This window comes from Pseudopodoces humilis, chromosome 3 (genome assembly GCF_049639895.1).
Source record: "Pseudopodoces humilis isolate 2021_Gansu_Grassland_sample_001 chromosome 3, ASM4963989v1, whole genome shotgun sequence".
NCBI lineage: Eukaryota > Metazoa > Chordata > Aves > Passeriformes > Paridae > Pseudopodoces > Pseudopodoces humilis.
The window spans coordinates 57232012-57247668 of record NC_142202.1 but is presented as its reverse complement, the minus strand read 5'-3'; the positions used below and the strand labels follow the sequence as shown (position 1 = coordinate 57247668).

Below are 15657 nucleotides of genomic sequence, written 5' to 3'. Positions count from 1 at the left end.
GCTCCTGCAGCCAGACGCACACGGAATGTGCATCAGGTAAGGCGTTCTTGACACTGCAGATCCAGGCCATTCGCGCCGACGTGCATTAAAGTACACTCTAGAATGGTTTTGGTGGAAATGCCGCGTAACACCTCATAACTAACCTGTTCCTGCCCAAAGGATGGAGGTTTCTCCATCCTTCAGATTCAATAGCCAGGCTCAATCCAAGTAAATTCCTGCAAGCACATCTATACGAATTATTTTACTAAATCAGACCACTACTCTTGTGCAAAACTTTTTATTAAAAAGAGAAAGGGTTCTTTGTAACAAAAAGCAGGTACAATGCTAATAATAAAATTAAACTTTTCAAAGACTTCATCTGGTTAGATGTGACTTTTTGACAAAGACTATGTCTCCAGTTTAGAAACTCTTATTCTTGCACCTGAAAACACAGCCAACACATCTGTCAGTTATGACTTCTTAATTATAAGCCCCACTTTTCTGTTGGGGAAATTTACTGGTGCATTATCAAGTTTTAACATGCAGCATCCATGATGAAGCTGTAAATAATTCAAAATAATGTTGCTAGAATGCTTAGATTCCTATAGAACCTTTCACATTTCATAGCTTTAACAGTTTTCCTTCCAACTCTCATGAACTAACATTAAAAGTTATGTTCCCTATATATATATATAAAAAACTCAGCTTAAAAAAAACCCCATCTCTCTCAGGTGGCATAAAAAAGAATTTCCATGAAGCCCAAGTTTTGCTTTAGAAACAATACTTGAAAAATACCTTTACAGGGAAAAATAAAAATTCAGGGTTTACCTTTCTTCTGTTTCTATGTGCACGTGTATTATGGACATCACTTTACAGCAAAGATTTTGCCCTTAGTGACTACTTTCCTGCTTGTCAAAATCAAGCAGGCAGCAGGGAAGAAGTGGCATGTAAGCTTGCTCAGTTACCCATCCTGGAGCATCAAGTGACAGCTGTCAGAATGTGAAGTACCTCACTTTTTCCACAGCACCAGGACCAAACTGAGGCCTCTCCCACACACGCCAATAACAGACTAATGAGTAGCATTAAGAATGAACCTGACATTTCCCAGTAGTTGAAGCTGGCCAATACTTCAAAGGGATACTGCAGTCACTTCATGCAAAAAGTTGTCTGTTCACATAAATAGCCTCTGCATCAGTACCGTATACCAGGCATGGTCCTAGAACATCTAAACTATTCACAGACAAAGTCTGATTTGGAATCAGGTTGGTGATTTCCATGCGGTCTTTGGTCGGATCATTGCTTAGCCAGGCACTTACTACAGACTGGTTAATGGTACTGTGGGAAAGATAGGCAGTGCTTCTTCCTCCTGAAAGAAGGAAAGAGGGAAGACAAGGAAGTAAGTTTCAATTTAGTTTATATATTCTTGGAATTTGGAGAAACACAGTACACATGGGTCAGACATAATGGAAATATAATTTTACATTAAAGTCAGTTTTCAGATTAGTTGAAATGCTGTTATTGGGTAAATTAAGGAAAAAATAGCTTAAAAAAACAAGTACTTGAAATACTTACAAAATTTTTCCAGCTCTACCCTCAGTTATGACAAATACATCACGACTGCTATTATCTCATCTCACTGACCAGACTGTGTAAGTACCTGCAGGTTTCTCTAGCCAGATACTAATGGAAGGATACAAGAACACAAGTCTGTTCATAGAGTGTCATGCTCTATTTGGGGTTTTCAGCTTCGCTTCAATATCACTCCCTACTGCTCCTCCTCCCTACTTACTCCGCAGCAAGTGACATAACTGTATTTGACTTTGAATTTTTTCCGCATAACATTTTATGTTCAAATTGAAGTCTCACACTGTAAGAACTGTCATTCAGCATAAGATTAGCAGGTGTCAGAAGTGATGCTGAAGGATTTGTATTTCATATACTTGAAAACATGCAGAGTCCAACTTGAATCAGTAATCCTTTAATTTCCACAGATAAAATTTAACTTCGAATGACAACTTTGAGGCCAAAGGCAGCAGGTGACATCTGAAAGCCTAAAGTGGAAAGCACTTAGCAGTCTTTGTGATTAGAATGTGAAAATAAATGCTTATATTAAAAATCAGTATCATAACTTTAAGATCCTGCTACCATGCCAAAAAGATCCAGTTTCATTTACTTAAAGTTCCAATTATTACCCTGAATTGTAAACTCATATTACTACTATCTTATTAACCTATCCATTATTTTTGCATTCTAACTTAGTGCAACTCCCTCAGAGACTCAATGATGTCAGTTAGGCTGCCTCTGTTTCTTTTCTACATACAGATGATTTTTAAGTGAACACAGTCTATCTTTGAAATCATACATGTGCCCCTTCACACATTGGTCAGAGGGTAGGAGATTAAAAAAACCCAAACCAGAACATGAAAACCTTTGCACAACTGTTTGCTGCATAAGTAGTTTTCCTCAAGTGCCTATCAGAACTTGCTTTCTAAGAAAAGAAACCTGTTTTTAATTTTCTGTATTAGGATTGTGTTATTTAGTCATGTGAGAACACTGTAATGATGTTACCAACTGACAAATTCAGTGCAGATGGACTTCAAACATCCTTACCTTGATGAAGAAAAGATGGTTTTTCAGATACGTTTGAGGAAGTATCCCAGTGCCAAAGAGATCCATCTTCAGAACACGTAAATAAATGATCAGGGTCGGAGGGATGGAAGTGAACTTCCCACACTGGAAGTATCAAACAAAACCACTTCAGAATAAGTTTCAAGTACTTCAGTCAATGCATTTGGATAGTAAGATATAGACATGCATTTACAAGAACTCATGTCTCCATCAAAAACTTTCATTTTTAACTGTGTGTGGGTAGGAAACCCAAAGCCTCATCCTAAGTTATATACTGCAGTTTTCCCTCTTCTGGCAGAGGGAAAGGGGGAAAGAAAAAAGAAAAAAAAATAAAAGAAAAAGACACTATTTTGTTGCATTTTCAGTACTGTGAAAATTGCTAAAGTCTTATCTGAATTCAGGCATTCTGCATACTATCATGTCATCTTCCCTGCTATTAAGTTTAAATCTGCACATAGCATGCATTCCTTCCCAGGACACATATTATTTTGTGTCTAAATACTGCAACTGCAGAAGACATTTAAGTCAGTAAAATTTTATACCAATAAATATTTTTACTCCTTTAATTTAATTATAACATCAAATCAGAAGATTTTCAGCATAAAACTGATTGCTGTCTTATTCATGTAATTACCAGGAAAGTGAGCTGTTTCAGCACTGTGGAGAGGAGACATCAAATGAATGTTGACTCTCCCCTTTCTTCCTCATGTTTTCAAGTTTTTTAGTGTCTACATTCTGCTTTACTCTATCTGCCTAACTCTGCATCAGCTTCCATGACTATTTATACACCTACCCTGCTACAAACACAGCCACTCTCATCAAATGCATCCAACAGCTCATTACAGAATTGCTTACTAAGTCCACTTTTAGTTTAGATAGAGTTCACTTTTAGGTAAGAATGGTTTCCTATACAGAGAAGCAAGCCAACTGGATGAAAACACATGGAGTAGTAGTAGGTATCCTGGGAAGAGTAGAGACGAAGGAAGTGAGTGAGCGCAGTCAGAGTGAGGAAGGCCAAGGAGAAGCTGGACCGGAACCTGGCAAGGGATGAAAAGAACAGGAAGGGCTTCTACAGGTATGTCAACTGGAAAAGAAAGGTCAAAGAAGGTGTACACCCCCAGTAACCAATACTGGAAAACTGGTAACACCGGACAAGGACAAGGCTGAGCTACTCAACAATTTTCTTGCCTCAGTCTTCAATGGCAACCTCTCTTCCCATACCTCTCAAGTGGGTGGGCTGCAAGACAGGGTCTGGGGGAGCAAAGTCCTTCCCACTGTAAGAGAAGCTCAGGTTCATGATCACCTAAGGAACCTGAATGTACATAAATCGATGAGATGAATCCCAGAGTCCTGAATAAATTGGATGATGCAGCTGCCAAGCCACTCTCCATATCTGAAAGTCTATGGCAGTCACATGAATTTCTAGGGGACTGGAAAAATGGAAAGATGGGAACAAACCCATGTTTAAAAATAATAGAAAGGTATGGATGCTAAATCTGAACCAGAGTGCCTGTAGCTATTACAGGCCACAGAGCTCAGTCCTGCCTGAGAGCTAGCCTGGGAAATTCATGGGAGGATTTAAAAACAATCCTCAAAGACAGAAAACAGCCCTTGCAGGTGTTGTTTGTCTGTCTCTTGTTTTCATTGCAGGAGAAAGTCAGGAGGTGGTGTACACCACTGACCAATGATGGTGATGTAGCAGTTAACTAACCAATAAGAGTTTCCTTTCTGTACTTTCCACAAACTAGTCTATAAAACAAGGCTGAAGCAATAAACTAAGGAATTCTCCTGTTCAGACTCCCTTGAGAGTCTGTGTCGTCTCTTCTCAGCTGTTCCTAATTAGAGCGACAGAAAGGAACACCCTGAGAACTACCAACCTGTCAGCTACAGCTCTGCTCCTGGGAAAAACATGGAACAAGTCCTTCTAGAAACTATGCTAAAACACATGAAGGACATGTGAGGGACTTTTTACAAGGACGTGTAGTGATAGGACAAAGGGGAATGGCTTTAAACTGACAGAGTAGGTTTAGATTAGGTTGTTAGGAAGCATTCTTTACTGTGAGGGCGGTGAGGCACTTGAACAGGTTTCCCAGAGAAGCTAGGAATGCCTCATCCCTGGAAATGCTCAAGGTCAGGCTGAATGGGCTTTTGAGCAACGTGGTCTAGTGGAAAGTGCCTCTACCCTTGGTAGGGGAGGTTGGAACTAAGTGCACTTTAAGGTCCCTTCTAACCCAAACCATTCTATGATTCAATGAAGTAGCAAGTATGTGATTGTTTTCTACCACAGTTACATCGACTTATTTTTACAGAAATCAGAAACTTCTCTAAAATGCCACCTTCTTCTCCCCCCGCTCCATTTCAGACACTTACTTTCTGCTTCATGAGCATTTAGCAGAGACACTGGCATGGTACCCTGTCTGATGTCCCATATACTCAGCATTCCATCCTGGCCCCCTGTGGCTACAATATGCTGCTGATTGGGATGCCTGTCCACACAGTGCAGTGGAACTCTGTCACCTGCCCTGCAAAGAGGAAAAAACAAAACAACCAAATAACCCAAACATTATTTTTTTTAATTTAGCTTCTATTTCCCCCTTCTTAATCCCTAATTCACCATCAGGAGCATTGACAAGCAAGGTACCAGCATTGCCAGCACCTTCAATTCCTGTAACATCTGACCACCCCGGGCTGAAGGCACACGACATCTACTGGAAACCAGAGGTATGACAGTAACGTGAGGCTACAATCGGGTACCGTGCCCTATGGTAAACCTCTGACATCTACACAGCATCTGACAGCTTAATAGGAGTGAGAAGCCTTACAGACAAATAATACTCTACATATACTAATAATAATACTAGTACTACTAATAATATTCTGGTGCATGATATAAAGACTGCGCACTAACAAAATCAAGTACCTAAACAACTCTATGAACAGCAATGGGAATTATTATACAGACAACACCAGGATTGAAATCTAGCTTGTTTTGTTTTCTCACAGTACCTTTTAAGGCATAAAGTTACCATTCAAATACATTCCAAATGCCAGAAACCTTACATTAAACCTATGGAGAAAAGCAAATATAAACAGGTAAAGAATTTGGGGTTGAGGATTGAAAGTTTTTTTCTCAAAAAAGAGGTGTCCAGGTGTAATAGTCCCTCAAAAGTTAAATCGTAAAACAGACCTGCTAAGCACACTGCTGAGTAATAGTGGTTCAGCCACTAAGCAGCCTGCCTTTGCTTATTTAAGTACCAAAGAAGTTAAAAAAAAAAAAAAAAAAAAATCAGTAATTTACCATCCTGTTGTTAAGAAGCTATTAGGAAAGATTTGAATCAGATTATATAAAAGTAGCACATGCTTTTCAGTAAATAAGTAAAAAAGTGGAGGTCTTACAAAGAAAATATTTGAGATGGCTCATTTCTTTGCTGTCTGAGGTCCCATATTTTTAACTGTCCAATTGAATTTACTGTCAAGATCTCAGATGTGCGAAGGAAAGTCACCGCATGGAGTGTACTGCTGTCTGCGTTTTCTGCAAGAGATGAGGAAAGCATTCAGGTAAACCTATGGAATGCTAATCTCCCTTTAATTGCAACAAAATAACTCTTAATAGAGAATAGAACACAGCTGCTTAAACATGTGCACAACCTCTGCAGTTTCAGGGTCAGAAACAGTCTGGTATCTGCAAATACCCTGTGAAAAAGGAGCCCTTGCTTACTGTATTAAACACTGAGACCAATCTGTAAGAGGACGTATTAAATTAGCTCTGGTGACTACAAAACTACTTGTTGATTTGTAAGATTTCTTTTTGTACTTCATAGAAGACGAATCAATTCAGCCATGTTTATGGCTCTCAAAAGTTTTCTTTAATATGGTCAGCACCTACTGACAGGAAGCAGCTATGGAGCTTTTGATAATGGAGCTCTAAACACAACAAACAGTAACTCTGGCTAACAGCATTAAGCAGTTTTATAAAGAAACACTTAATTCACCAACTTAGTCCTTTTCTGAACTGCCAATGTAGTAGCAAGTTAAACACAAATTATGCTGTGCTTGTTAATAACTAAATAACAAAGCCCTTTTTTTCAGGTCCTTTTCTCCAGTGACTCCTTCTGACAGAGTAATTTACAATGTCAAACAATTCACAGCTTTGAGGTGAAACTTTTGAGACCTTCTGAAAAAGCAGGCACTATTGTCTAGTATTTAATTTCTGTTACTATATATGAGCTTTTCATCATTATAATGACGAGGTAACTTTGTTAAGTCTACTTTCACCTCAAATATTTTAAAATTATTTCTGTAAGCCCATACTGAAAATGTACACAAATTAGTATCTTTCTGCATAAGATGGAAACATTTCCTTATATGAAGACAAAAAAGTTACACTGATGCCTGGTTACAGATATTTGAATTACTTTTCTGCCTATTGTTTAAATTAAAGCAGAGGGGAAGAAAAAACTCACCAGAACACCATTAAAAAGAAATGTTAGATTACTGAATACTGAGGTTCCAGAGGATTTAAAGTTTTATGACAGAGTAACACTAAGTGGTTTAGCAATGATACATCCTTATGGCTCCAAAAGATTTTTACATAGTCTCTGAAGATTTTTTTTTTTCTTACCTTAACTGACTACAAACCTATGCACTTTGTACTGTACTCTTAAATCCACTACACAATAACAAAAATACGAAGGCATTCCTTTTTGAAGGAATGGAACAACTGAACGAGGTACAAGAATTCTTTCTTCATGTTAAGGATTCAGTTTAGTGCCTGGGAATTGTCAAGGTGTCATTGAATTGGGAACCAGTAAAACAGATTGCTTACACCATAGAACTCCATCCTGAAGAACATGAGAGCATCTTCCAAGATGTTCTCTCTCTTCCCTCTCCAACTGTTACTGTGAAACCATGAACTTACAAATACCTAGATGAATATAGAAATATATCTGAAATATGCTTCACATATTTGAATTCTGGAGGGATACAGGAATAATCTGGAACAAACATGTTCAGCCTGGACTACTGAAATCAATACTTAACTAACCTTTTTGTTTTGTTATAATAAGCTGAAAACCAAACAACCCCCTCCAAAACAGACTTATTTAAGAAGACAGATATTTCACATACCTATGATTCTTACTGCATCTTTTTGGTCAGCTCTGAAGAGATTTATTCTACCATCTTCTCCAACAGTGACAATTTCTGGGTTGTTGCAGATGACTCCGGTACAGGCTGCTCCACCACAAGACGTGTCTTGATCCACATGATAATGGGCTTTCTCCCACTGGTGGCTGGCAGACAACGTCTAAGTAGTAACCAGACATGAAATGATGGTCTTAAATAATAAACCTGATAGAACAAAGCTTCCAGAATACTCATGAAGTCAGAAACAAGCTCCAGGAAAGCCATACTATCTAATGGAAATTAGAGCCTCCTATACAAATGCGGATCAAGAAATCTAAATTTTCATCAACTTTAAGCACACAAAAATGAAATGTTAATTATTTCTTCTCTGAACCACCATTTTCAAATGACCTAGCAATCAGAAATAACACTATTGACTGTAAAATGTCTTTTACTAGGCTGATCTCTTCAATATTTCCCCAGGACAGGGGAAAAGAACTGAGGCCCTTAGAAATTGAAAGGTCAGATTCAGATCTTGATTGCAAGGAACTTAAGTTTATTTTAGGTACTACACCAAATTATTAACTGACATTCACCTTTACTGTGTCATTTTGAACATAAATAAATAAATTATGCATTTATTTCCATGGATTTATAATCAAAGCAAAAGACTAGTGAGTCTACATATCTTCCTTCACCTAACACTCATGAGATAATTAACTCATTCATAATTTGTTAGAATTGAACATGAGTCATTTAGTTCAAGAATACAAAAACTCTGGTAAGGCAAATAAAAGTCCATTAATACCTACAGCCCCAAAACACTCTAATGTCTTGAAGTATATTTTCAATGAATGGGCAGTTTGGTTACAGACACAGACAAGGAGACAGCCCTGTCTGTCTCACTCTGGAATCTAGTTCATGTAGCATGCATGCAAAACACTATTTTCTTTCCCTGTATGTGTAAAGTCAAAGCTTTTTTTAACAGATTTTAAAAATAAATTTATTTTGGTAGCCAGATATTTTTTATGCTAAGATCAGTCACCTGTATTACAGAGAATAGCGTCTTAAAGCCAGTGAAGGTCACATACCTGGTTATTTTGATGATGACGGAATATAGTTACAGTTCCTGTTGATGAGGCAACCACAATTCTCTCCTGATCCAAAAACTAGAGAGAGATAACAAGCATGCTATTAGTCAATGACAGTATCAAAGTGATAATTTTGATCTTAGAGTAACCTAAACTATTGGTAGGTGGAGGGGAAAAAGCCAAACACACAAAAAGCAAACCCAAAAACAACACTGATTGGTTTTGTTTTCTTCATAAGAATTTTTTGGCCAATCTCAGCATTTTGACGGTTCACTCTCACTTAACTTCTCCTAAATGACAAGTCCTTAAAAAATACGGATCTACTCAACACAACTATTTTACCTGCATATCCATAACATCACCATTGTGCTGGATGTCACACAGCAGATGAGGTTCTCCATGATATTCACCATTGAGGCCCGCATTTCCAAGGTCGCCAGCAGACCAGAGGGAGATCCTGTTATCCTGAACGGAAACGATACCCCATTTATACGAAAATGCTTTTGAAAGTACCTAGCAATAAGCTTCAGCCAAGGAAAGCAATAGGCTGCGGGCTGCGCGCCGCTCCTGAGGAAGCCGCCGCCGGCCGGAGGGAGGTTCTTGCCCAAGGGGATAACACTGCCGTGCCCCACGGGGCGGCCCCACGGCTTCCTTGGGGACGCGAGCACCGCATGGTCAAGCGAAGGGCGGGACTGCCGAGCCAGGCAGTGCTCACGGCCGGCTCCGGCCGCGCTCTCCCGCACCAAGCGGCGGAGGCGCAGGGGATCCAGGTGGCGTGGGGGTGCCGCGCCGCCGCCCGCCCCGCGCCCCGGCGGGAAGGTCGCGCCGCGCCTCCGGGCCCGCCCGGCCGGTACCTCGTTGTCCCAGGAGCCGGTGGCGAAGAGGTCGGGGGGCTGGGGCGCGGCGGCGGGCAGGGGCCTCCAGCGCGACCGGCTGATCTTCTGCGACACCAACGGGGCGCGCACGGCCCCCATGGCCGCGCCCGCCCCGCGCCCGCTCCCGCCCGCCCCGCGCCGCGCGCGCCGATTGGCTGCGGCGCGACGGCGAGCGCGGAGGGACAGGCCGGGGGCGCGGCGGGGCGCGGGGGCGCGCGCAGGGCGGGCCGGGAGCGGCGCTGAGGCGGAGGCAGCCCCGGCATTCGAAGGAGCTGGTCTGGAGCCGGCAGCTGCCCGCGGTTACCGGGACGGGACGGGACGGGACGGGACGGGACGGGACGGGGCTTCGCCCTGCCTGCCCCCTGCGAGCCGCTGCACCGGCGCCTATCGGCTCGGCGTCAGTTGCAGGTCGGGTGCGGAGAGGAGGAAATACAGGAACAAGAGATCGTGCCGCTGTGTTGTTGCTGTGTACCTGTCTGCTCGGCTGGGCCGCGTCCACCGGAACGGTGTGTCCGTGTGTGTCACCTTTGCATGACGTGCACCGACTTCTGTTTTCTCAAGATGAGTGACACAACTATGCATTTCTGGTCTAGATCTGCTTTTAAGTATGCCCTGCTTTCAGCTGGGGCAGTTAATTTCCCAGTAGCAGCCGCAGCGCTCTGTTTCGGATTTAATGTGGGAATAATGTTGACAACACACTGATGTGTTACTTGTTGCTCAGTGGCACTTACCCAAGTCGAGATCTTTTCAGTCCTCGCTCTGCCGGTGAGCAGGTGGACAAGAAACCAAGAGGGAGCATGGCCAGGACAGCTGACCCAAACTGGCCAGAGGGATGTTCCATACCATAGAATATCACACGCACTGTATAAACTGGGGGGCAATGGCCATGAAGGACCAATTACTGTCCAGGGACAGGCTATTTATCTTCTTTTATTTAAATTATTAAAGTTATTAAGAAATAGGTTATTCTTATTTCAACCCATGTTTTTTACCTATGTTTCATTCCAATTATCCTCCTCATTCCCCTAGGGTGGGCTGGGGGATTTGTGGGGCTTATGTGACCAAATATTTGCCTGGTACTTGCTGGCTGAGGTTAAACCATGATAATGTACTTCCAAGTGATACTCTTCTTGCTCTGACAGATTCCTACCTGTACAGAAATAAGCAGATTTATTTTTTTTTTATCCCAAATGGTATGTTAAATTAAAGAGGAGCACACATGTACTTCCTTTCTAGTATTTCCCTTGAGACCTAAACAACTATGCAATAAAAACTTCTGAGGTTAAGTGTAAAACTAAAGGCTGACACTGTCACGTTGTCAGTTATCATTTCAGAGGATGAGACTATTGGTCCAGTCACTACAGTCCAGTAAGGGACTTTCTCATTAAGACTTTTACAACTTTGTTTTCTACTGCATTTTTTTCCACAGCTGATGCTGCCAGGTCTCAGAGATTCTGTCAGATGGACTTAACAGTGGCTTGGACAAATTTTCCACTCTGTTACTGCAGTTTGCCTGCTAAAGGCATCTGTCGGATTTCCTGTATACAGCACTTTTCAGTTCCATATCAAGTCTGCTATGCTGTTTTGTAATCTCTCAGATGTGGTACCAAACCAGGGATATTTTATGTGTTTTATGCATCTTTTGAACTTTATTTAACTTTTTTTTTTTCCATAATTACATTCAGCAGAATCCAACACTGAAAGTATTTGAAAAGCTGAATGATATAGTAGTCTACTACTTAAACATACAAACATACCTTAAAACAGCTTTGTTGTGCATGGCAATAGCATTGTTATTCTACAGTAGCAAATGCTCCTGGCACCCTTTATTAAGCTGCTAACAGCAGTTCTGCATGTCACTGTCAACTCCAAGCTAATTCTTATAACACTTGTGAGAAATATCAATAGGCAGCCTCAGAATACAGCTACAAACCAGATAGCTAAAAGCTGAAGAGAAAACACTTTGGGATTATTGAAAAATTTTATTAGGAAAATATTTTTGTGGCTTAGTTTGTGATTTCTGTGTGTATTTTTTACCTTGTCCTTTTGGATAATTTATTTCTTTGCTCAGGAATGCTTGTTCAAAAGCATTTGGGAGGTATTAATGGAAGTGAGTTGGACAAACAGGCTTATTTTCACTTAGAGGAAAAGAAGAGTCACAGTTTTTCTTCCCTGTCCTACATTTTTTAAAGAAAATGTTGGCAGCATGTTATGATGGAAGTGAGAGCTGTGATAGATTTAGGGCTGCTTTGCAAACCTTCAAATATATTCTCTGTGCTTGATCCCTGTGAAAGATATGTACTGTGTTAGTATATCATTTCAGTGTAATGGCAGATTTAAATAAACATATAAAAGGCAGAAATAAGCACCAGGGGAGAAAATATGCCTCATCTAGTATTTCTGTGGTTTTCAAAAAGGATGTTAAGTCTAGATGAAGCTGACTCTGAGTATTGGGTCCAAACATATCAGCTGAGACAACAAGGAACATCTATGGATTACCCTTAAATATGGCTAAAGTTAGAAGTGTGAGTGAAAGGGAAGAAAACTGAAAGCATGCCTGTCTCTGAGAGAAGGTAGGGGGCCTGAGAACAAAGGCACTTACTAGATCAGTGGTTGTAATAGGGCAGGATAAAGCTAATTCTGAACTGGATTTGTTTATAATCTGCTTTCCTCCAATCATCATTGAACAATATTTAAAGATGACAAAACAATGTTTACAGCTGGTAAGAATTCCTGGAGCTGTGCCCAGTTCATTCTCTTGAATGTTACAATGCAGGGTACTGCAGATCAGATGTAGCAGCAGAGGACCCAGCCCTGAGTGCACTCCTAAGTCTTGTCCTTGGCTGGGGCTGCCATCTGGGCTGGGGCACCCTGCTCTTGGCCTGAGCTGTGTTGTAGGAGGGCCTGTGCTTAGCCATGTTGCCCAAACTTGGTGGCTGACTTGACATAGGGCCTGACTTGTCACTTCACTTGATAGCAAAACCATTTCTGTCCCCAGCCCTGCTCTTCTTGCTTTGCTAGGACGCTGTGGGATGGCATGTCATCTGGGAGGTCTCATCTGGAAGGCTGACCTTCCTTCATGAAGGGGTCCCAGTTCTGTTGCTCCCTAATAGGGAAAGTCACTGATGTGACTTGAATCCTTCTCACCTCATCTTTGAGTGCAGAGCTGTTAAAACATGGATGTGGAGTTCAAAATAATGTAAACTTCTGAAATGATAATACAAAAGCAAGGTACACACCAAACTGGCTTAAGCTTATAGGAAAAGAAATGAGATGAAGGAGAGTGATTAAGTTAAAAAACAGAATGGAGTCAAGAAGAGGAGGGAGTGTAGGTGTAAAAGCCAATTAGCGTAGGGTTTGGGACATAACTGCGGAAATGTACAGCAGGAACATTTCACAAGGAAATTTCTGCTTGTGGTATGCAGAAGCAGATGGGAGCAGACAGTGATGAGCAATTTTTCAAATTCTTTCTAAATTCAAAGAATTTAAAAAAAATCCAATGGACTTATGAGGTGGGAGGGAAGGAATGAAACAGAAATAGTAGCTTGGAGGGGTTTATATATAAATGTATATAAGTACAGCTTGAGGATTGGGATGTGGGTGAATGTGCCACAAAGGAAGAAGAGCCGATGTTCTTACAGTTAGTGGGATCTTCGTGTCAGAACAATCATATGGTGGCCCACTCTGGCTGCTGGCATTCCTGTGTCTTGTCCCTAAGAGGACTGTCCATGCAGCAGCTCCCTGGAGAGTCTAGGGAAATGGCTCTACATGTGGAAAATGGAAGTTCCTGCAATTGACAGTGGGCATCTAGAGGCCAAGGTGCTCACACTGGTTTGGACAAGTGAGGGGGAGTAGGATACAGAAATCAGAGCAAATGGAGAGGTTCCACATGAATGATGATGGCCAGAAAAAAAATAATTTTATTATTTCTGTTGTATTTCACTCTAGTAAGGAACGTCTATGTTGCTTTTAGTTTAGTCTCAATGAACGTGCTCCTAATAGGTTTTTAGAATGGACTTATGGCTTGGGATTGTGGAACTGAAAGAGTTAGGGACTCCTGTATTTGTTTACTGCATAAATGGGTGCATCCTGCCACTACTGGTGCATCTTAGCTTCCCAGGGCCCTTTGAGGCAACTTGGCTTGTCTTAGAGCTCCTGGAAGCCTGCCAAGCCAAATGCTGTTTCCTTCACACATGCCTGGTATCTATCCAAGACACCCCAGGTATTGTTAAGGAAGGCCCACACTTGTTTTAATTCTCTGAATACTCATGTCAAGAACATGGCAAATAGGTACATTTGGTCAGAAAGTGATTGGGCAGGACTGCAAACTCCTAAGAGAGATATGTGAGCTTTCTCTTGGTGCTCTGTGACAAGCCTAAGCCTAATTCAAGCTGGTCCTGGTAAGCAGTATCAGTTTGTATGTAAATGGTTTCTGTTGTGATTTTGATTTCCCAAGGGGGTAAGTATCCCTGGAATGCTTTTAAACATGGGCCAGCTATTTTCTTGCCAGCAACCTCTCTATGTGAGAGCAATGCCATTTGCTAGCAATCTGACAACAGCAAATGTCTTGCATTCAAAACAATTAAGTATTTCTGTGCTGTACTTTTACAATGTCTGTCTGTTCTCTGTACTTGCTGCCCTTTGGGAATTCCTCTAAATCCATGGCTTCTTTCCTTCTCTCTCAGCCCACTGGGTGTAACAGGGAGACCTTTTATATTCTGGGACAGGCTGGGAGCCTCACACGGATTGCAGTTGCCAGATCATGCTTAGGAGAAGTTAGATGGAGAATACAGACTGAAGCAGGGGATCTGTCTCCAGGATTAAAATAACCAGATGGGAAGTGTATGGATAGGATCTGGTATATACATTGAACTATTATCAAGTATGCCCTGGACTGACTGCAAAGTAGAGAAGCAGATTCCCACCTTCACCTCTTCACCTGAACCAGCAATGACTGGATGAAATAGATGTGTTGTGTGGAGCTGGAACTAGTTCAACACTCCCAGCTAAGATGGGCTCCCTCACAGAAGACAGAATCTGTGTAATTTCCCTTAGGCTGTGTCTTTGTATCAGAAATGCTTCTAAGAAACAATATAATATTAGAAATTGTATCTGCCGAATGATGCCTTATTTTCCCCAATGTTTATACAATATACTATTGATAGGGCAAACCTATCCATAGTTATCTATCCCTATTCTCATGTTTCAAAAGCCAAGAACTGAAAACCTTGCTGTCTGGTACCATGTAGATGAAAAACCTGTGCTAGTGTGCCTGGTTAAGAAAGGAAGTGCTGTAGAACGACTCCCAGGTGTATGAAGCCCATTCACAGGGACCAGAAGGCAGCAGAAACACAGAAGTCACGGCGCTGACAGTGCGTTTCCAAATTGCAAAGGTGGTATATGCTTTCCCTTTAAACAATAGAAACGTGTATAAATAGCAGGTGGCAAATTAATATTTGCGGCAAAATTAATCATAAAGGAGATTCAGAGCAGGAAGAAATGCTACATGACTGTATGAAGTGAATTCTCTGGTTTTCCTCGTTATGTTACAGGCTGTGGGAGAATCCGAAGGTGCTACTTTTCCCTTAGGATTGCTACTTCATCATGGGCCTATCCTGGGACAGAATAAAGCCCCATCGGCATTTACTAAAGTCCGAGGTATTGTCCTGGGCACCTTTTAAAAGGAATTTTAATTTGTAACTTTGTCCTACGCCATCGGCATTGAACCGGTGCATGCTTCTTGGGCAGCGTCCAGCCAGCCTTACGGCTACGCCAACACTGCATATCCTTCCACCCCGCTCCAACTCTCGCGTTGTTTCCCGCGTGCGGGTCGCGCCCGCCCTGCCCCGTCCCCACCGTGCACACACACACGGGACACACTCGGGACACGCAGCTCCCGCGCCACCTGACCAATGGCAGCCTCCAACACGTAGGCCTGGCCCGCGCGGGCTGGCCTCGGC

The 15657-nt window shown here is 41.8% G+C and overlaps 1 protein-coding gene across 1 annotated transcript; it reads right to left on the bottom strand.

The window, feature by feature from the left end:
• Window positions 1-261: 261 nt before the first annotated feature.
• On the bottom strand, window positions 262-9811 carry NUP43 (nucleoporin 43). The gene is made up of 8 exons (XM_005518394.3): window positions 9677-9811; window positions 9165-9287; window positions 8823-8900; window positions 7735-7912; window positions 6004-6139; window positions 4978-5129; window positions 2590-2712; window positions 262-1345 (listed from the first exon to the last, which is right to left on the bottom strand). Exons 1-8 carry the CDS (start codon window positions 9794-9796, stop codon window positions 1131-1133), a joined length of 1125 nt encoding a protein of 374 aa, XP_005518451.2. The 5' UTR covers window positions 9797-9811; the 3' UTR covers window positions 262-1130.
• Between the last annotated feature and the right edge of the window lie 5846 nt (window positions 9812-15657).